Source organism: Callithrix jacchus, chromosome 6 (genome assembly GCF_049354715.1).
Source record: "Callithrix jacchus isolate 240 chromosome 6, calJac240_pri, whole genome shotgun sequence".
Taxonomy (NCBI): Eukaryota; Metazoa; Chordata; class Mammalia; order Primates; family Cebidae; genus Callithrix; species Callithrix jacchus.
The window spans coordinates 57,564,505-57,587,262 of record NC_133507.1 but is presented as its reverse complement, the minus strand read 5'-3'; the positions used below and the strand labels follow the sequence as shown (position 1 = coordinate 57,587,262).

At 39.4% G+C, this 22,758-nt stretch overlaps 2 protein-coding genes across 5 annotated transcripts in view; one reads left to right on the top strand and one right to left on the bottom strand.

Moving 5' to 3' along the window:
• SLC25A12 (solute carrier family 25 member 12) overlaps window positions 1-22,758 on the bottom strand; it is a 229,822-nt gene that overhangs the window by 158,186 nt on the left and 48,878 nt on the right. The window lies entirely within an intron of this gene.
• Window positions 1-22,758, top strand: part of HAT1 (histone acetyltransferase 1) — a 76,972-nt gene that overhangs the window by 23,372 nt on the left and 30,842 nt on the right. For all 3 annotated transcript variants that reach the window (XM_002749349.7, XM_078327400.1, XM_008998699.5), the window contains 2 exons: window positions 5,041-5,116; window positions 11,180-11,300. In XM_002749349.7, coding sequence (XP_002749395.1) covers window positions 5,041-5,116; window positions 11,180-11,300 — 197 coding nt within the window. The remainder of the gene's footprint in view (window positions 1-5,040; window positions 5,117-11,179; window positions 11,301-22,758) is intronic.

Below are 22,758 nucleotides of genomic sequence, written 5' to 3'. Positions count from 1 at the left end.
GTCATTGCACAGAACTATTAGGTAAATCTACATTCTGTATTTCCTTTTGATGTTAGTTTAACTTCCTCTTGTATCCTCTGTATTTTCTTTAAATTGGAAGGTAAAAAGATTAGATTTAAGATAAAAATATTTGGTGAGAAAACTTCATAGGTGATACTGTATACAGTTGGTCCTTGAATAACATGGCTTTGAACTGTGTGGATCCACTTACACATGGGTTTTTTTTTTTTCTACCAAATGCAAATCAAAAGTAGTGTTTGGGACACCAAACAGAGCTACAGGATGTAGGAAACAGGACTTGAGTATCCGTGAATTTTGGTACAGTCGGGGGTCGTAGAGCCAGTCTCGAGTATACTGAGGGATAACTGTACTTCATATTTCATTGAATCAGGAGGCACATAATGTTATTCTATCCCACAATGAATGATGCTAAGTTAGATCATTTGGAAAAGTGGTGACTACCAGATCTCTATAGTGAAAATATATCTTCTGTAAATTAGTAATCTGCTGGATACTTTGGCATGCAAGGAATGATCTGCTTTGTGAGGACAGTGTTAGAAATTTTTAATCTACAATTTATCTTTTTTTTTTTTTTTTGAGACAGAGTCTCACTCTGTCGCCCAGGCTAGAGTGCAGTGGCACAATTTCAGCTTAGTGCAACCTCCGCCTCCCAGGTTTCAAGTGATTCTCCTGCCTCGGCCTCCAGAGTAGCTGAGATTACAGGCACCCACCACCACACCTGGTTTATTTTTATATTTTAGTAGAGCCCGGGTTTCAGCATGTTGGTTAGGCTGGTCTTGAACTCCTGACCTCAAGTGGTCCTCCCACTTCAGCCTCAAAAGTGCTGGGATTACTGGTGTGAGCCACTGGCCCTACAATTTATCTTTTCAAACTTTAGTTGCTTAAGAATTTTTTAATGACTAAAGTATTTTTCATAAGATGAATTATATCAGGAAAATGTCCAGTATTTAAGTACTCACAACAAATAAAAACAACAAAAGGATACCTATTCCATCTTAGATTGATAGAAATTAAAGTTGAGGGTATGGAATATCCTTGAGTACAGCAGAGTGTTCTCAAGGATGTAGGAAACAAAGGAACACTCCTTGAGTACAGCAGAGTGTTCTCAAGGATGTAGGAAACAAGCTATATATATATATATATATATATATATATATATATGTAGTTTTTTTTTTTTTTTTTTTTTTTTTTTGAGACAGAGTCTCTGTCACCCAGGCTAGAGTGCAGTGGCATGATCTTGGCTCACTGCCATCTCCACCTCCTGGGTTTAAGCAATTCTCCTGCCTCAGCCTCCTGAGTAGCTGGGACTACAGGCTTGTACCACCACGCCCAGCTAATTTTTGTATTTTTAGTAGAGATGGGATTTCACCATGTTGGCCAAACTGGTTACAAACTTGCCTTGGCCTTTCAAAGTGCTGGGATTACAGGCATGAGCTGCTGCACCCAGCCACTTTAGCAATATTTATACAAATATTTCAGTACTCTTTCCCTATTTTTCTACTTCCAGGAATTTCCCCTATGTATACTTATAAAAGCACACCAAGATGTATATAAGGATGTCATTGCAGTGTTATTATTATTATTTTTTTTTTGGCAGCATCTTTTCCCTGACATCCTGAGCTCTCTACACAGCTATGAACCAAATCTGGCTGCTTTGCATGTGCCTGGAGGCCTCCCAGTCAGGTGGTTCTTCTGGAACATTCCAGCTGGTCTCATCCCTGTGAACCCTCCTCCCTCTCACCACTCTAGACAGTCCAGGCAGGGGTCTAGAAGGGAATTCAGTCCACACTGGGACTCTCCATGTGTTAAGGAGGCTGCAGCTTGCTTTCTTTCTTTCTTTTTTTAAGAGAGAAAAGAAAAAAGAATTTAAAAAAAAGAGAGAATGGAAGAGAAAGAGGGAGAGAGAATGGGAATGTTGCTTTATTGCCCAGGCTAGAATGTAGTCTAAAAATGGGTATTGAAAACCTCTTTTATGCCAATAATTGTGCTTAACAATAGAGACAGGAAGGAATAAGGGAGGAAAATAACAAACAAGCAGCCAACCAATATTTCATTTAAACCTGTGAAATGCTATGCAATTACTGAGGAGTGATTTACTTCCAATTATGTAGTCACTTTTAGAGTAGGTGTGATGTGGTCTGATAAGAATGTATGTTTTGTGTATTTGGGGTGGAGACTTGTTCCGGGTCTGAGTTCAAGTCCTGGATATCCTTGTTAATTTTCTGTCTCGTTGATCTGTCTAATATTGACAATGTGATGTTAAAGTCTCCCACTATTATTGTGTGGGAGTCTAAGTCTGTTTATAAGTCATTAAGAACTTGTCTTATGTATCTGGGTGCTCCTGTATTGGGTGCATATGTATTTAGGATCATTAGCTCTTCTTGTTGCATTGATCCTTTTACCATTATGTAATATCCTTCTTTGCCTCTTTTGATCTTTATTGTTTTAAGGTCTATTTTATCAGAGGCGAGAATTGCAACTCCTGCTTTTTATTTATTTATTTATTTTTGCTCTCCATTTGGTTGGTAAATCTTCCTCCATCCCTTTGTTTTGAGTCTTTGTGTATCCTTGCATGTGAGATGGGTCTGGATGCAGCATACCAATGGGTTTTGGCTTTTTATCCAATTTGCCTGTCTGTGTCTTTTGATTGGGAGATTCAGTCAATTTAAATTTAGGATTAATAATAATATATGTGAGTTTAATACTGCCATTTGATGCTAGCTGGCTGTTTTGCCCATTAGTTGATGTAAATTCTTCATTATGTTGATGTTCTTTACTTTTTGGTATATTTTTGGAAAGGCTGATACTGGTTGTTCCTTTCTATGTGTAATGCTTCTTTCAGAAGCTCTTGTAAAGCAGGCCTGTTGGTGATGAAATCTCTAAGTATTTGCTTGTTCACAAAAGATTTTATTTTTCCTTCACTTGTGAAGCTCAGTTTGGCTGGATATGAAATTCTGGGTTGAAAGTTCTTTTCTTTTAGGATGTTGAATATTAGCCCCCGCTCTCTTCTGGCTTGTAGAGTTTCTGCAGAGAGATCTGCTGTGAGTCTGATAGGCTTCCCTTTGTAGGTAACCTGACCTTTCTCTCTGGCTGCCCTTAGCATTTTCTCCTTCATTTCAACCCTGGTGAATCTGACAATTATGTGCCTTGGGGTTGCTCTTCTTTTTTTTTGAGAGGGAGTTTCGCTGTTGCTACCCAGACTGGAGTGCAATGGCACAATCTCGGCTCACCGCAACCTCCGCCTTCTGGGTTCAAGTAGTTCTCCTGCCTCAGCCTCCCGAGTAGCTGGGACTACAGGTGCGCACCACCATGCCCAGCTAATTTTTGTATTTTTAGTAGAGACGGGGTTTCATCTTGTTGACCAGGATGGTCTTGATCTCTTGACCTCGTGATCCACCTGCCTTGGCCTCCCAAAAGTGCTGGGATTATAGGTGTGAGCCACCGTGCCCGGCCTTGGGGTTGCTCTTCTTGAGGAATATCTTTGTGGTCTCTTTATTACCTGGAGTTGAATATTGTCCTGCCTTGCTAGGTTGGGAAAGTTTTTCTGAAGAATATCCTGAAGAGTATTTTCCAGCTTGGATTCATTCTCTTTGTCACATTCAGGTACACCTATCAAACATAGATTAGGTCTTTTCACATAGTCTCATATTTCTTGGAGACTTTGCTGATTCCTTTTTATCCTTTTTTCTCTAATCTTGTCTTCTCGTTTTATTTCATTAAGTTGGTCTTCGACCTCTGATATCCTTTCTTCTGCTTGATCAATTCGAATGTTAAAACTTGTGCATACTTTGCGAAGTTCTCGTATTGTGTTTTTCAGCTCCATTAATTCACTTACATTCCTCTCTAAATTGTCTATTCTCGTTAGCATTTCGTCAAACCTTTTCTCAAGGTTCTTAGTTTCTTTGCATTGGGCTAGAACATGTTCTTTTAGCTCACAGAAGTTTCTTATTATCCACCTTCTGAAGCCTGATTCTGACAATTCGTCACACTCATTCTCCATTAGGCCTTGTTCCCTTGCTGATGAGGAGCTATGATCCCCTGAAGGAGGAGAGGCATTCTGATTTTGGATGTTTTCAGCCTTTTTGCACCGGTTTCTTCCCGTCTTTGTGGATTTATCCACCTGTTGTCTTTGTAATTGCTGACTTTCAGATTAGGTCTCTGAGTGGACGTCCAGTTTGTTGGTGGTGATGTTATTTCTGTTTCTTTGTTTTCCTTCAGTGGACACCTCTCCCCCACAGAGCTGGACCTTCCCGGGTTCAGCTGTGCTTGCTGTGAAACTCTCAACTGTCAGCGTTTCCAATTGCTGTTCTTTTGTGGGGGAGGGACCAGCCAACCCCCATCACCTGGCTCCCTGCCTTGGAGCCCCCTTTTTTCTTTTCCTAATTGAACAGTTGATTCTCTCCCAGGTGCCCCAGTCGCCCGCCGAAAAGGCACCGGGATCTATGCAATTTCCCATGCGGCGACCACGCTGGCTGAAACAGCAGCGCTGAGATTAGTGGCGCTTTCTACCCGGGAATCTCCTGGTCTGGTTCCTGGCTTCAGTCCCCCTCCAAGTCAGCTGAATGGGTGACTCTCTGCAATGTAATTTTTAATAGCAAAAAAAAAAAAACCCAAACAACATAAATGTCATCTGGTTATTGTTATTACTACAATATTTCTTAGAGCATACTGTTTTCATTTGCTGTAACTTTTATCTCAAAGTGTCTTTCTGTTTTTCCTTTACTCATTGCATTGTGCATAAACATATGGAAAAATGAAAACTAAATCAGGTGCCTCTGTCATACCTAGCCTTATAATTCTTAGAGTAAGTAGGGTTTCGATGCTGAAGCACTCACAGTAATATTTTAATTTTTGTTCACTGGTCTCTTGAGTATATAGTGTAAATCATGTAATGGAGAAATGACACTTTGAGTAAGAAAAATGTTGGCTATATCCTAGTTATACTGAAATTCTCGAAATAGAAATATCTGTTACCTTCAATATCTTTAATATCTCTCTGTTTTTTATTCCTTTAAACAGTTCGTTTTCCTGAAGATCTTGAAAATGACATTAGAACTTTCTTTCCTGAATATACCCATCAACTCTTTGGGGATGAGTAAGTAACTTAGTAAAATGTTTGTCAAATTAGTATGGAGAAAAAATTTCGTTCTTTTTTTTTTAGATTAAGAAATCAAATTTTATTTTCTTATTTTTATGTGGTTTATCTTAAAATATATGTTATAATGGTATTTTATACATTGAGACACCAGCCATTTTAATACCTACCATTTAGTGCTATAAATATGTTAATTCTCATAACAGTATTAATGATGGTGTTATTTTTGCTACTTTGTGCATTGATGGAATTGGGTAATTGTTTAAGAACATACAAATGGCCAAAGTATAGTTTTAGGTAAGCTGACTCCAGATCCCATGATCATAACTACTACTTTTTTCTGTTTACCGTTTTGCTAAAACTTGTAGTAGCATATATTCCCCTAAAGCTGTAATAGAAAGCTTAAATTGTTATTCTCTGATTAAATAAGCAATTGAGAGAAGTTTATTATTTATTTATTTTTGAGACAGGGTCGCTGGAGTACAGTAGTGTTAGCTCATTGGAGCCTGAACCTCATGGACTCAAGCAGTCCTCCCACCTCAGTCTCCGAGTAGCTGGGACTACAGGCACACATGACCATACCTGGCTGGTTTTTTTTAATTTTTTGTAGAGATTGGGTATACCTATGTTGCCCAGGCTGGTCTTGAACTTGTGGGCTCAAGTGATCTTCCTACTTGGGCCTCCCAAAGTGCTGGGACTGCAGGCATGAACCACTGTACCTGCTCTGAAGTTTATTTTTTAGAAGGAACTTTAAAGATATATCCCAGGCCAGGCATGGTTGCTCACACCTGTAATCCCAGCACTTTGGGAGGCTGAGGCGGGCAGAATGAGGAGTTCGAGACCAGTCTGGCTAACATAGTGAAAACTCATCTATTAAAATTCAAAAATTAACCAGGCATGGTGGCACACGCCTGTAGTCCCAGCTACTGGGGAGGCTGAGGCAGGATAATCGCTTGAACCCAGGAGGCAGAGCTTGTAGTGAGCTGAGATCACGCTCTTGCACTCCAGCCTGCACAACAGAGTGAGACTCTGTCTCAAAACAAAAACAAAAACAAAATAAAGATATGTCCCAGTATATTCAGCGCTGTTCTTTAATTTCTTATACTTTGATTACATTATTGAGGCAGTTACCTTTTAAGAAACTTGTGGTTTTCAAAAAATTTCAAATTCGCAGAAAGTTGCAAGAATAGTACAGTGGTCTCTATATTTTTTTACCTGGATTCACCAGATGTTGCCATTTAGCTACATTTGCTTTGATCATTCTCTCTTATAAAAATATATTATTGTTGTTGAACTATTTGAGAGTAGAGTGCAGATATATCCTGATCCTTTACCCCTCATTTCGCTTAAGTATGTATTTCCTGAAAATAAGGGCAACAACCATGGAAGAATTGTAAAAATTCAGGAAATTTAAACATTGATACTGAGTCTCGAATTGTTGCCCAGGCTGAAGTGCCATGGCACTATCTCAACTCACTATAACCTCCGCCTCTGGGTTCAAATGATTTCTCCTGCCTCAGCCTCCCAAGCTGCTGGGATTACAGGCACCTGCCACCACACCCAGCTAATTTTTGTATTTTTAGTAGAGATGGCATTTCACCATCTCTGTCAGGCTGGTCTCAAACTCCTGACCTCAAGTGATCCGCCCACCTTGGTCTCCCAAAGTGCTGGGACTACAGGTGTGAGGTACCTCGCCCAACTTGATACAGTACTATTTTCTGATATACAGTCTGTGTTTCAGATTTTGTCGGTTGATTTCTAGTAATTCTTTTATAGCAATTTTCTCTAATCCTGGATCCAATACAGAATCATATTGCATTTTATTGTTATATCTCTTCATTCTTCTTTACTCTTAAATAGAAACTCATCCTTTGTTTTTTCCTGACAGACATTTTTGTAGGGTATAGGCTAATTTTGCAGAAATCTTATTTTACACTATTGATTGGTTTCATTGTGATTAAACTCAGATAATGCATGTTTCTGCAGTACCATTACAAAAGTGGTAATGTGTCCTCAGTGTATCACATCAGCAAGTCCGTGATGTCAGTTTGTCCCTTGTTGGTTAACTTGGGCCACTTTTTGGAGGTGGCTGCCAGGTTTTTTCACTATAAAGCTAATGTTTTTTTTTTTTCATTGTAATTTATAAATAGTTTGTAGGCAGATAAGACTGAAAATAGCCTGTTTTCCATCAAGTTTTTACCCAGTAGTTTTAGCATTCATTAATGATTCTTGCTTGAGTCATCATTTTACTATGGTGATTGTAAAGTGGTGATTTTGTAATTCTATCATACCTTTTTAATTTATTAGTTGGCATGCTAGTATAAGAAAGAGCTTTTCTTCTTCCCCTTATTTATTTCTTTATTTATATCAAACTCAGGATTCTTTTTGTTTCTGTTTTTGTTTTTTGAGACAGGGTCTTGTTCTGTTACCCAGGCTGGAATGCAGTGGTGCAATCACAGCTTACTGCAATCACAGCTTACTGCAGCCTTGGACTCCCAGCCTGAAGCAGATCCTCCCACCTTAGCCTCCTGAGGAGCTAAGACTGTAGTACCACCACACCTAGCTAATTTTTAAAAATTTGTTGACCAGGCTGGTCTTGAACTCCTGGGCTCAAGTGATCCTCTGATCTGGGCTTCTCAAAGTGCTGGAATTACAGGTGTGAGCCACTGCACCCGGCTAAGGATTCTTTTTTTTTAAATTCAGTGGGTTATGTACAGTCTGTTACTGCTACTAATTTTGATGTTCGAATTATCCCAAATTTGGCAAGTGGCCACCCTTTCAGACACTTTTGAGTCTTTCTGATATGTCCTTACAATTTTGAGGACACTTTACTTTCTGGCACAATAAGATGTTTCCAGATTCATCTTGTACTTTCCCTGTTACAAGTTCTGGAGTCAACCAGTTTCCCATGGAACCCCTGGTTTGTTGTAGTAGGAAAGGGTATTTAGAGATAGTGGACATTAAATATTTCCTTTCATGTCTTTTTTCCCCATGCATTATTTTAACATCATTGACGTGTTTCTTTAATGTGTAGGGTTTTTTTGTAGGTTTTTTGCTGTTGTTTGTTTGCTTGAGACAGAGTGTTGCTCTGTTGCCCAGGCTGGAGTGGAGTGGCATGATCTCAGCTCGCTGCAACCTCTGCCGCCTCCTGGTTCAGGTGATTCTCATGCCTCAGCTGCCCAAGTAGCTGGGGCCACAGGCATGCACCACCACATCCAGCTAATTTTTTTTTTTTTTTGTAATTTTAGTAGAGATGGGGTTTTGACATGTTGGCCAGGCTGGTCTTGAACTCTGTAGCTCAGACATTCTGCCTGCCTTGGCCTCCCAAAGTCATAGGATTACAGACATGAGCCACTGCACCCAGCCATATTTAATGTATGGCTTTTTTTTTTTGTTTTTTGAGATGGAGTCTTATTCTGTCGCCCAGGCTGGAGTGCAGTGGTGCAGTCTTAGTTCACTGCAAATTCCACCTCTTGGGTTCAAGCGATTCTCCTGCCTCAGCTTCCCAAGTAGGTGGGACTATAGATACGTGTCACCACGCCTGGCTAATTTTTGTATTTTTAGTAGAGACAGGGTTTCACCCTGTTGGCTAGGCTGTTCTTGAACTCCTGGCCTCAGGTGATCCACCCGCCTCAGCCTCCCAAAGTGCTGGGATTACAGGCATGAGCCACTGTACTCAGCCTTAAATGTGTTTTTAGGTCCACAGAGGTCTCTTCCCGCAACAAATTTCCTGAGAATTTCTCATTATTAATGTATCAGATTAGATATTTTATATGCTTTCACATAGGAATAATTATTCTTATTTATACAGATAAATGCCAACATTTCAGCCTTTCATATTTTAAATAGGTTTTATTTTATTATAAAAATAAGAATATTTTCTCGGCCAGCGCGGTGGCTCAAGCCTGTAATCCAGCACTTTTGGAGGCTGAGGCGGGTGGATCACGAGGTCAAGAGAACGAGACCATCCTGGTCAACATGGTGAAACCCCGTCTCTACTAAAAATACAAAAAATTAGCTGGGCATGGTGGCACGTGCCTGTAATTCCAGCTACTCGGGAGGCTGAGGCAGGAGAATTGCCTGAACCCAGGAGGCGGAGGTTGCAGTGAGCCGAGATCGCGCCATTGCACTCCAGCCTGGGTAACAAGAGCGAAACTCGGTCTCAAAAAAAAAAAAAAAGAATATTTTCTCTTTGGATTTCTATCTTTAAAGAGACATTGTTTTATTCTCTACTTTTTACTACTTTAAAAAATCTTTGGTAATATTTTAGTAGATAAGATCTAGTTTTACAGATACTGCTTCTTTTTATTTTTTTGAGATGGAGTCTTGTGTTGCCAAGGCTGGAGTGCAGTGGTGCATTCTCAGCTCACTGCAATCTCTGCCTCCTGGGTTCAAGTGATTCTTTTGCCTCAGCCTCCCAAGTAGCTGAGATTATAAGCACCTGTCACGACACCGGCCTATTTTTTTTTTTTTTAGTAGAAAGAGGGTTTCACCATGTTGGCAGGCGGGTCTTGAACCCCTTACCTCAGGTGATCTACCAGCCTTGGCCTCCCAAAGTGCCGAGATTACAGCTATGAGCTACCGAGATTACAGCTATGAGCTACCGTTCCCAGCCCAGATAGTGCTTCTTAATAGCGTTTTGCACATTTTTTTTATGTTTTGCATAATGTCACCGAAAGTGGTATGCCCAAATACCATTCTTCTAAGGTAGACAGGTGACAGTAACATAATTGTGATATCCCTGAACCTTATTACCCAAGCATGACATTGCTCTTGATCCTAGTGTCATTGCCACTCCTTTCTTCTTCACATAACTTTCAGAGTCACTGGAATGGACAATGTTCCTATTTTATTTCGGTAGCCTAGACAGGAATTTGGAAATGACACTGCTTCTTTCAAATACTTTTCTTTCACAATGTACTTTTTTTTTTGAGATGGAGTTTCGCTGTTGTTACCCAGACTGGAGTGCAATGGCATGATCTTGGCTCACCGCAACCTCCGCCTCCTGGGTTCAAGCAATTCTGCCTCAGCCTCCTGAGTAGCTGGGACTACAGGCGCGCCCCACCACGCCCAGCTAATTTTTGTATTTTTAGTAGAGACGGGGTTTTAGCTTGTTGACCAGGTTGGTCTCAATCCCTTGACCTCATGATCCACCTGCCTCGGCCTCCCAAAGTGCTGGGATTATAGGCGTGAGCCACCATGCCCGGCCCACAATGTACGTTCTAAAAAAAAATCAGAATACAGCTTTATTGAGATATATACTGTGCAATTCATTTATTTAAAGTGTAAAACTCAGTGGTTTTTAATGTATTCAGAGTGTACAACTACAGTCAACTTTAGAACATTTTCATCACTTCCAGCAAAAACCCTAAAATTCATTAATAGTCATTTTCCTTTACCCTGACCCCAAGTCTTAGTCACTAATCTGCTTTCTGTCGCTATAGATTTGCCTATTCTGGATATTTTAGAGTTCACTTTTTAGAAGACTCTTAAGCTGGAAAAAGGAATATTAAAGCATAAATGTGATAGCAAGGAGCAGGGGTGGAAAGATTAGCAGCAGTTCTTTACCTGCCTTTGAGTTCATAGAGTAGTTTACGTGTAGTAAGGCAGGTGCTATTGCTGCAGCTCTCGATGTTGGTAATTCAGTAAGTGGTAAGTTGGAGGGACTGGTCCAAGGCTTGGTAGCTACTTGCCTAGCCAGGTCCTAGTTTAACAATACTTCTTTCATTTGAAATGCTGTCTAATACTGGTCAGTATTAGATTGCAACAGTAGCAATAGTATTAAATGTATGACATTTATTGAGTATTTACACAATGTGCTGATTTTATAAGTAATTTACATGTATTAACTTACTCATTTAACCCAAACAACATTCCTGAGTTAGGCACCATTATTCTATTTTATAGATGAAAACTGAAGCATATTTTATTGTAGATGATTTTTTTAAGTATAGTTTAAAATTTTGAAACTACCCATGAAGTTAAACTTGTTTATATGTAGAGTTAATACTTTTTAATGACTGCAAAAATTCATTCGCATTATTGCTATTTTTTCCATTTCAGCGAAACTGCTTTTGGTTACAAGGGTCTAAAGATCCTGTTATACTATATTGCTGGTAGCCTGTCCACAATGTTCCGCGTTGAATATGCATCTAAAGTTGATGAGAACTTTGACTGTGTAGAGGTAAGAACAGAAATACATTTTTACTATTTTCCAATTGAGTTTATTTTAAAATAGGTTTTAGGCTGGGTGTAGTGGCTTACACCTGTAATCCCAGAACTTTGTGGGGCCAAGAGGGCAGATTTTTTGAGCTCAGGAGTTGACCAGCCTGGCCAACATAGTAAGACCCCATTTCTCAAAAAAAAAAAAAAAAAAAAAAAAAACCCCCACACAAAAATTAATGGAGTGTGGTGGCTACTCAGGAGGCTGATGTGGGAGGATGGCTTGAGTCCGGGGGGCAGAGGCTACAGTCGGCTGAGATCATGCCACTGCACTACAGCCTGGATGACAGAGCTAGACCCTGTCTCAGAAACAAAACAAACGAAAAAACAGGTTCTAACAATTAAAGGTTTGGGCTGGGCGCAGTGGGTTATGCTTGTAATCCCAGTGCTTTTGGAGGCTGAAGTGGGAGAATCTGAAGCCCAGGAGTTGAAAGGCAGCCTGGGCAACATAGGGAGACCCTGTCTGTACAAAACAAATTTTAAAAATTAGCTGGGCATGGAGACTCACACCTGTAGTCTTGGCTACTTGGGAGGCTGAGGTGGGAGGATTGCTTGAGCCCAGGAGCTTGAGGCTGCCAGTAAGCCATGATAGCACTACTGCACTCCAGCCTGGTCAACAGAATAAGACCCTGCCTCTTAAAAAAAAAAAATTAAAGTTTGAGGGAGGAGAGAATCTATTATATGGTAGTTTTAAAATTACATACTCACGCTGGGCATGTGGTCCCAGCACTTTGGGAAGCCAAGGCAGGCAGATCACCTGAAGTCAGGAGTTTGAGACCAGCCTAGCCAACGTGGTGAAACCCATCTCTACTAAAAATACAAAAATTAGCCAGGTGTGGTGGTGCGTGCCTGTAATCCCAGCTACTCCAGAGGCTGAGGTGGGAGAATCGCTTGAACCCAGAGGTGGAGGTTGCAGTGAGCCGAGATCACATCTTTGCATTCCAGCCTGGGCAAAAGAGCAAGACTCCATGTCAAAAAAAAAAGGAGAGAGAGATGAGTATGCATCTGTAGTAGACTGAATAATAGTTCCCCCCCGGAAAGATATCCATGTCCTAATCTCTGGAACCTTTGAATACTGCCTCATATCGCAAAAGGTACTTTGCTGGTGTAATTTAAGTATCTTGATATTATCCTGGAATATTTGAGTGGGCCAAAGTATAATGACATGTATCCTAATGAGAGGGAGGCAGAAGGAAACTTGATGACAGAAAAGGAGAAGGCAGTGTGACCACTGAGGCAGATGTGATGTGGCCACAAGCCAAAGAATGCTTAGTCACTAGAAGCTGGAAGAAGAAAGGAACAGATTCCCTTCTAGAGCTTCCTGAGGGAGTATATTACCTTGATTATAGCCCAGTGATACTGATTTCAGACCACATCCAGAGTGTAAGAGAATAAATGTTGTTTTAAGCCACAAAATTTATGGTTATTTATTATAGCAGCCACAGAAAACCAAGGTTTTCATACCAGGAAGTGGGATGCTGTTATAACCAATAACTAAAAATGTGTAAGTGTCTTTGGAGATAGGTAGAGACTGGAGGAGTTTTGAAGGTGCATGATAGAAAAAGCATAGATTACCTTGAATAGACTGTTGGTAGAAATATGGATGTTAAAGGAAATATGGACTGTGGGTTAGGCCTCAGAATGAAGCTAGGAGTGTGGGAGAGAAAGCCTGTACCATCTTAGAGAATATAAATATTGTAATAAACGTAGTTTTGGAAGAAACATGAACATTAAAAGTGCCTCTGCTACTGAGGAGACTGAGGCAGGAGGATCATTTGAGGCCAGGAGTTTGAGGCTTCAGTAAGGTAAATATGATCATGCCACTGCACTCCAGCTTGGGTGACAGTGAGCCCCTTTCTCTTAAAAAAAAATAAATAAGGCCAGGCTTGGTGGCTCACATTTCTTAAAAAAAAATAAGTAAAGGTCAGGCTTGGTGGTACTTTGGGAGGCCAAGGTGGGTAGATCACCTGAATTCAGGAAACTCAGAGCCAGCCTAGACAATATGGCGAAACCTTATCTCTACCAAAACACACACACACACACACAGATTAGCTGGGCGTGGTGGTATGTGCCTGTAGTTCCAGCTACTCTGGAGCCTGAGGTAGAAGATTGGCTTAAGCACAGGAGATGAAGCTTGCAGGGAGCCACGATTGTGCCACTGTACTCCAGCATGAGTGACAGAGCCAGACCCTGTCTCCCAAAAAAAAAAGTGCCTCTTGTTGGTGAGGGCTTAGAACAAAATCAGTAACATGTATTTGGCAACTGGAGGAAAGGAGATTATTGTTCTATAGTAGCAGAAAGCCTAGCTGAATTATGTCCTGCAGTTATGTGGAAAGGAGAACTTCCTGTAAGCTATGAACTTGGGTATTTAGCTGAGGAGGTTTTTATGCAAAGTATTGGAGGTGTGGCGTAATTTCTGGCTGCTTATAGTAAAGTGAGGAAAGAGATAAACTGAGGTAAGAATGGTTAAACAGAAAGGATACGGGACTTGGTGATTTGGGAAACTCTTAGGCTATCCAGATTGCAGAAGACGCTAGTTAGGATATTTATTGTCCGAAAGGTGGAAATTGTGTTCTATAAAGTAAACCATGAGTGTGGCAGGATAACCTTTTACTAGTGCTGAAGGGATTAGGCATGTGACTCATGGATCTCCTCAGTTGTCTCAGCAAAGAGCTAGGAATATAGATCTGGGGGACATCTGTGGAGGACCCTCTTGTCTATTGGTGTGAACCCTCATGACATACACAGGTGACTCACAAGGGTTGTGAGAATTAAAACTTTAAAGTGCAGCTTGGACTGACAGGACAAAATGAAGGAAGGCTGTATGAACTCTTCAAATTCCATAGGCAGGAAATGGGCTAATTAAATTGCCCAGCTGCAAACATGTGCTACCCTTAAAGAAAATGGAAGAATGACTCTGAGGGCAAAGCTCTGGGTCCAGAGGGTGGAGCTGCAGGTCACAGTTATTCTTAGGCCTTGAAACCTAATGGAATTTGCCATGCTGGATTTTTGAAATTCCTTGGTACTAGTGGCTCCTTTCTTCCTTCCATTTTCTCTTCTGGAATAAGAGAATCTGTACTGTTGTCCTATGCCTGTCCTACCATTGTCTTTTGGAAGTGTTACTTTGTTTTCTGATTTCACAGGTTCATAGATAGAGAGGAATTTTGCCCTAGGATGTATCATACCCAGAGTCTTACCTATAGTTGATTTAGATGATGAGATGTGTGACTTTTGAACTGATTTTATCTAGATGAGATTTTGAACTTGCATTGATACTATAATGGTTGAGACTTTTAGGAATGTTTGAGTAGTATGAATGCATTTTGCATGTGGGATGGACATGAATCTTTGAGGGCCTTACGAAAATTATATATTTTAGTCTTGTTCTGTTTCTGAGCATTCCTTATTTAAGGTCATTGAAACTTCATCAAGCATTACTTCACAAAGGTGATTCTTTTTAAAAATTAAATCCCATTTTGTTACTAAAAAATACATTTTAAAATTGAAAGTTTACATTCTTATAGCAAAAATCTATTTTCTTTGCACTTACAAATCCAGCAAGTTTTAGTAAATCATATCTGATATACTGTTGGTAATACTGTGCTAGACACAAGTGTCACAGATGAAATACATTACTTCATGCTGTATGTCGTAACTTTCTTCTGCAGAAGTAGCAGTTCCTGAAGAATTAACAAACCAACTTTTTCAGGGCTTTAAACTGTCTTTAACTGCTCTGTGCCTCATCTTTATTTTTGCTTAAAACCTCCTCTCATTGCTGGAACCGACTTACTTGGCCTTTTTTTTTTTTTTTTTGGTGATGGAGTCTTGCTTTGTCGCCAGGCTAGAGTGCAGTAGTACAATCTCAGCTCACTGCAACCTCCACCTCCTGAGTTCAAGCAGTTCTCCTGCCTCAGTCTCCCGAGTAGCTGGAACTACAGGCGTGTGCCACCACACCCAGCTAATTTTTCTATTTTTAGTAGAGCTGGGTTTCACCATGCTAGAATGGCCTCAATCTCTTGACCTCGTGATCAAGCGGCTTTGGCCTCCCAGAGTGCTGGGATTACAGGTGTGTGCCACTGCATCCAGCCTCGTTCTTTTTTATTATTTAAATTTTGAGGGATTTGTTATATTGTGATGGTTTTGTCCAAAGTCATACAACTAGTAAATAGTCAGTATTGTATGAGGAGATGATAATTTAGTGTTGTTATGCATAATATATAATAATATCCTGATTAAAAGATGTTAGGAACATTTATGACCTTTTATAAGAAGGTCCAGGCTCTTGTGCTTACTGCTTTTTCTTTCTCTCTCTTTTCTTTTTTTTTTAAATTTTACTTTTAAGTTCTGGGATACATGTGCAGAACGTGCAGGTTTGTTACATAGGTATCTTTCTCCTTTTTACCATATGTTTTTTTCCCCCCTCGTTTAAAGTTTTTTTTAAATTTTTTGTAGAGATGGGGGTCTTGCCATATTGCCCAGGCTGGTCTCAAACTCCCGACCTCAAGCAGTCTTCCCATCTTGGCCTTCCAAAATTCTGAGATTATAGGCACAAACCACCATATCCACCCTTCTTCCATGTTTTATGCCATGTGCTCCCAGTTTACTGCTATCATCTTAAGGGGCTCCACACTAGCAAACAATCCCCTTATGGTTAAAAATACCATATTCAGGTCAGGTGGGGTGGCTCAAGCCTGTAATCCCAGCACTTTGGGAGGCCGAGGTGGGTGGATTATGAGGTCGAGATCGAGACCATCCTGGTCAACATGGTGAAACCCAGTCTCTACTAAAAATACAAAGATTAGCTGGGCATGGTGGCGTGCGCCTGTAGTCCCAGCTACTCAGGAGGCTGAGGCAGGAGAATTGCTTGAACCTGGGAGGTGGAGGTTGCGGTGAGCCAAGATTGTGGCACTGCACTCCAACCTGGCGACAGAGTAAGACTCTGTCTCAAAAAAAAAAAAAAAAAAAAACCATGTTGGTAAGCTTGATGGAGTCGGATTACTTTATACTGAATGTCATAACCACTTTATGCAATAGTAGCAGTTCCTAAAGCATTAACAATGCAGCCAACTTTTTCAGGGCTTTAAACTGACTTTAACTTCTGACTTTACCTCTTTTGCCACCCCTATATCCCATCTATAACATGAATTGTGCATCGCATGAAAAAGATCTGAAGTAGTTTCATATTCAGTGTTCAGCTTTAGTATTAGAAATATTTTGAGTACGACTTGGTTTTTTTGTGTGTTTTTTTTCCCATTTCCCAGCTGTGTTTGAGATGACTGAGCTTGCCAGATTAATAATGTGTAACTACATTTAATATGTTTTATTTAATATAGTTTGTGTCCCGGGATAACTTTTGAAATTTTACAGATACAGAAGTGATTCTGAATAATACTGTAGGGGTTTGATGTTTGAAAAGATTTAATATGAGATGAACTAGCATTTAATAAATTTATTAAAATAGAGTTTTTTTTATGATCAAATATGTAGATTGCTAAATTCTCCAGACCCAAGCCCAGCTAGATATTCTTCTTAAAAATGCAGGTGATATTTTTCCTTATGTATAAATCCACTCTTGGAGGGTTTTTTTTACAGTTGCGGCTGTTAATACTGAATTGATTTCTTTGAAATAACTATTGACTTAGTTATAGATAAATCTTTTAAATACTTCACGCAGTGAAAATAGCCGTGTATTTGCATTGACATCTAATTGTTCCATTCTTGAACATTAGGTTTTTCCATTTAGAAGTACAGTGTTAGGAGTAAGGAATCAATCTTTTATAATTTCTTTTTGTAGAGTTACTGTTACTTATGTGCTTCATGGTGAAAGATCAATTATATTGAGTATTCAAACAAAGACTTTTTTCCTCTTATTAAAAAATGAGGCCGGATGCAGTGGCTCAAGCCTGTAATCCCAGCACTTTGGGAGGTCGAGGTGGGTGGATCATGAGGTCAACAGATTGAGACCATCCTGTTCAACATGGTGAAACCCCATCTCTACTAAAAATACAGAAAATGAGCTGGGCATGGTGGCATGTGCCTGTAATCCCAGCTGCTCAGGAGGCTGAGGCAGGAGAATTGCCTGAACCCAGGAGACGGAGGTTGCGGTGAGCCGAGATCGCGCCATTGCACTCAAGCCTGGGTAACAAGAGCGAAACTCTGTCTCAAAAAAAAAAAGATTGGGTAGGGGATACGTGGGTCATGGGCTTACATCTTCTATCTCAGTCGCAGTGAGTGTTCATTCCATAGTGTCGTCTGTGTTCTTGATGCCAGCAATACAGTGGCAAACAAAGTCATAGAGCTTACATTCTAGCCAAGAGGAACAGTCAGTAAACAAAATAGTAAATACACAAATTAAATTCAGGTAGTGTTATGAAGAAAAATTCTGCTCATTTCTGAATAATGAAGGAGGAACCATCATGTTAAAATCTGAGGGGAAAGTTTACTAAGCAGAGGGACCAACGAATACAAAGGCTCTAAAAAGATAGCATTTTTGGCATTTTTGACGTGCAGAAAGATGACTGGGGTTAAATCTTCATGGTGATGGAGATGGGTAGGAGATGGTTAAAGGGAATGCAAAGCTAGATCATATAGGATCTTCTGTTCTGTGATAGGTGTTTGCAAGAAATAAAAGTAGTTGATATTCTTTTTTTTTTTTTTGAGACAGAGTTTCGCTCTTGTTACCCAGGCTGGAGTGCAATGGCGCGATTTTGGCTCACTGAAACCTCCGCTCCTGGCTTCAGGCAATTCTCCTGCCTCAGCCTCCTGAGTAGCTTGGATTACAGGCATGCGCCACCATGCCCAGCTAATTTTTTTGTATTTTTAGTAGAGACGGGGTTTCACCATGTTGACCAGGATGGTCTTGATCTCTTGACCTTGTGATCCACCCGCCTCGGCCTCCCAAAGTGCTGGGATTACAGGCTTAAGCCACTGCACCCGGCCTGTAGTTGACATTCTTTAGAGGGTTTTAAGTAGTTGGAGGTTATAAACAGTGTGAATTTATTTATTTATTTATTTATTTATTTATTTATTTATTTATTTATTTATGAGATGGAGTCTCGCTCTTGTTGTCCAGGCTATAGTGCAGTGGCACAATCTTGGCTCACTGCAGCCTCCACCTCCCAGGTTCAAGTGTTTCTCCTGCCTCAACCTCCTGAGTAGCAGGGATTACAGGCATGCACCACCACACCCAGATAATTTTTTATTTTGAGTAGAGACAGGGTTTCTCCATGTTGGTCAGGCTGGTCCTCCCGACCTCAGGTGATTTGCCTGCCTCAGCCTCCCAAAGTGCTGGGATTACAGGTGTAAACCACTGTGCCTGGCTGTGATTTATTTTTTTAAAAGGTGATTCTGGCTGCTGTGCAGAGAACACACTGTATGGGGCAAAAGTGAAAGAAGAGAGACCAGAATATTGCAGTGTTGGAGGTGACACTGGACTTACTTGTCAGAGTGAGGATACTTTTTGGAGGTTTGCTATTGAATTAGATGTGATAGATGAGGAAAAGAAACAAGGAGAACCCTATTGCCCAAGCATTGTTGGTTCAATTATGATACTGTTAACTGGGAAGACTGTAGAAGAAATAGGTTTAAGTGGAAAAAATAAAAAATTTTGTTTTGGATGTGTTAGGTTTGAGTCTAGTGTCTATTAGGGCTATGCAGATTATACAACATAGGTTGTCAGCAGCCATAACATCTGCTTAGAAGTTATTTCTTATTAGGATTATGTCATTACCTTAATTTTTAATCATCCATTCTTTTTCTTTTCCAAGCTGAATGCTCTAGTTGCACCTAAAATTCCTTAGTCACAATTAAGACGCCTACAAAATCTCTACTAGCCATCATCTTTAAAGGAAACATAATTCTGAATTTTATAGTACAATAAACCTGATTATTTAGACATGGATTATTTTTTCATCTATGGTTGTCCTTGACCTTTGCTTTTATTAGCACCTGTACTGTGCTCATAATGCCAGCTACTCTGTAGGCTGACTCAGGAGGATCATTTGAGGCCAGGAATTTGAGATCAACCTTGCTAACATAATAAGACCCTGTCTCTTTAAAAAAAAAAAAAAAAAAAAGTGGAGCAGGGGCTGCTGGGCATGTGGCTCAAGCCTGTAATCCCAGCTCTTTGGGAGGCTGAGGTGGGTAGATCACTTGAGTTCAGAAGTTTGAGGAACATGGTGAAACCCCATCTCTACTAAAAATACAAAAATTAGCTGGGTGTTGTGGCATGCTCTTGTGGTCCTAGCTATTTGGGAGGCTAAGACAGAAGAATTGCTTGAATTTGGGAGGTGGAGGTTGCAGTGAGCTGAGATCATGCCACTGCACTCCAGTTTGGGTGACAGAGCAAGACTCCATCTTTAGGGAAAAAAAAAAAAAAAAAAGTGGGCATGATGGCATGCTCCTGTAATCCTAGCTATTTGGAAGGCTGAGGCAGGAGTATCTCTTGAGTCCAGGAGGTGAAGGGCTGCAGTAAACTATGGTTACACCACTGCATTCCAGCCTAGGTGACAGCAAGATTCTGCCTTAAAAACAAAAACCTTCTGTCTTCTCTTGGGGTAATTTCATTGCTTTTTTGTGAAATGGTGTGTAACTAAGATTGTTGTCTTGCTAATTGCTAACATTTCTGGGAAAGGTTTGGTATAGGAAGTTGAAATACATGGATAAAGTTTTTATTAACTGTGAATTTCAGTCATTTTATCCTAGTATCCCACGAATTGGATTGAATTTGAGAGTAGATGAGAGCAGATTTCCCCCCCCCCACTCAAGGTCAAAGAGAGCAGAATTAAAAATTTTTATGGAGTGTTTGGCTTCTTTCTAGGAATATCCTACATAATTCCAGAAATTTCATCTTGAGGAAATGAAAAAATCTTTGGTAGACTAGTAAAATTTCAAATTGTGACAGTACTCTTGATAAGTAATTCTTTTCATGAAATAAAGAGCTTTAAAATTTTATCTTGTTCAAGTAGCAAAATACTAATGTAGTGTAAATAAACATCATATGACCTATGTTTTTTCATTAGGGAAAAAGTTGATACTTTAAATTTCTCCAACAATACATTCTATACCTAAAGCTTAAATATTATCAGAGAACATGAGATTGAGAAATTTAGATACAGAATTTCCTTTGCTTGTTTTTATAGCATATTTTAGGTATTCTTAGAATTATAGTTAAGTCTGTGTGCCACTTAAGTTACCACTTACTTAACATGCCTTTAATTGCAATCTCAAAAAAACTAGACAAATTTAGACAAATGGTGCTGCTTAAGATAAGACGTTAGAGAGGTTATTGGGTTTTCAAATGTGTATAAATACAAATGTAAATATTTATTTAAAAAATAGATTACTAATTATCAGACATATCACTTTATTCAATAATGAGGAAGTGCAAAAATTGCTCCATATGAACATGATCATGTGTAATAAAGTATAGAACATTGGAACTTGAAATGACCATAGTTAGTATACAATCTAAAAATATTTTATTATGACCCACCTACTAGAAGACGTTAGAATAGTTACTTTTACACTTTCCTTTTTAAAAAGAAATTGCTAAGTGTTAGGAAACAGTTTGTAAGAGATGTCTTTGTTAATTAAACATCAGTTGGTATTCTGGTCTCTTTTTTTGAGACAGTCTTGCTCTGTCACCCAGGCTGGAGTGCAGTGGTGTGATCTTGGCTCACTGCAACCTCCACCTCCCAGGTTTAAGTGATTCTCCTGCCTCAGCCTCCCAAGTAGCTGAGATTACAAGTGCATGCTGCCACACCTGTCTAATTCTTGTATTTTTTAGTAGAGACAGGGTTTCACCATGTTGGCCAGGCTGCTCTCAAACTCCTGATCTCAGGTGATGCACCCGTCTTAGCCTCCCTTATAGGTGTGAGCCACCATGCCCAGACTGGTTTTTTGTTGTTGTTGTTGTTATTTTTTTTTTAATTCTAGTTCCCTGGTCTGTCTAGTCAGCTAAATTTCTTACCCTTTCTGTACTTCTATGTAATTTTAATTGAAGTTTAGAATAATGTTCTGGAAGACCAGAGAATTTTTCAGTGATCTTCAGAAATAGATTCTCAACTTTTAAACACCAACATTGGAACTAAAAAGTTTCTATTCATTTTTAACTCTATTCAGTTAACAGTGATTAAATGGGGTTTTGCTCTTGTGCTGATTTTATTATCTGGTCAGTAATCCAGTGTGAAAAACGAATATTTTAAATTGAACTAAATTGTATATATGAGAAAAGAGTACAGATCTCTAAGACATGGTAGTCAGGATTTTTTTTTTTTTTTTTTTTTGAGATGGAGTTTTCGCTTGTTACCCAGGCTGGAGTACAATGGTGCGATCTCAGCTCGCCGCAACCTCCGCCTCCTGGGTTCAGGCAATTCTCCTGCCTCAGCCTCCTGAGTAGCTGGGATTACAGGCACGTATTATGCCCAGCTAATTTTTTGTATATTTAGTAGAGACGGGGTTTCATCATGTTGACCTGGATGGTCTCGATCTCTTGACCTCGTGATCCACCCGCCTCAGCCTCCCAAAGTGCTGGGATTACAGGATTTTTTTGTCTTAAAGCAGAATCCATTTAATAGAGAAATAAAGACATTTTCCCTTTAGTGAAGCAAAGTTCTAAATTCTAGGTTGAAGAGCTATTTGGTTTTAAGTTGTATATTTTATGTAAGAATATCAGATACAAATTTATATATGTACATAAATACTTATAAATATATGTATATAAATATATAAAGATTCCTTGCTTTAAAATTGCCCCTTTTCCCTGAAAAACATTCTGAATGTGTAAACTTATACAAAGCAAAATATTTTATTTGAAGATATGTATTACAGTAAATAGGTGTCCGTTGAAGGCTGAAAACTAAACTTTAACTTTTTTTCAACTTTGTCAGGCTCAGACCTTTGGGTTGCTCTGCCCTCTGCCAAAAGTGCTATTTGAAACTTAGAGTTTCTGAGAAATCTTTGAAGTAGATTTGATACAAGATGTGTAAAGTGATTTGCAATACCTTGTTGAAAGACAGGACATAAGGGAAGTTTTTAAGTTAAAATTATGCATGCTATGAAAATCTTAAAATGATTTTTAAACTGATGGATTATAAATTTCTTTATTTAAAAGTAGTTTTTCTTGACTTTTTAAAAACCTGAACTAACATTATACTATACTGCTTTACTCATCACTGCTTTGGATTTTAATTGCTACACAACACACCTATTACAACCGTCCCTTGTTATGACAGTTTCCTTAGTAGTTGTTGAAATTGTACTGATTCTGTAAAATATGCTTAAGATGACCTCGTCACATTAGCTAGCAATTTCAAGGGAAAATATTTATCAAATAGTACTTTAAAAATAAGCAAAAACAGTTCTATGAAATGCAGTTTATTTGATCTAGAGTGTGAATGAGTTGCAAGGACTGATGTACA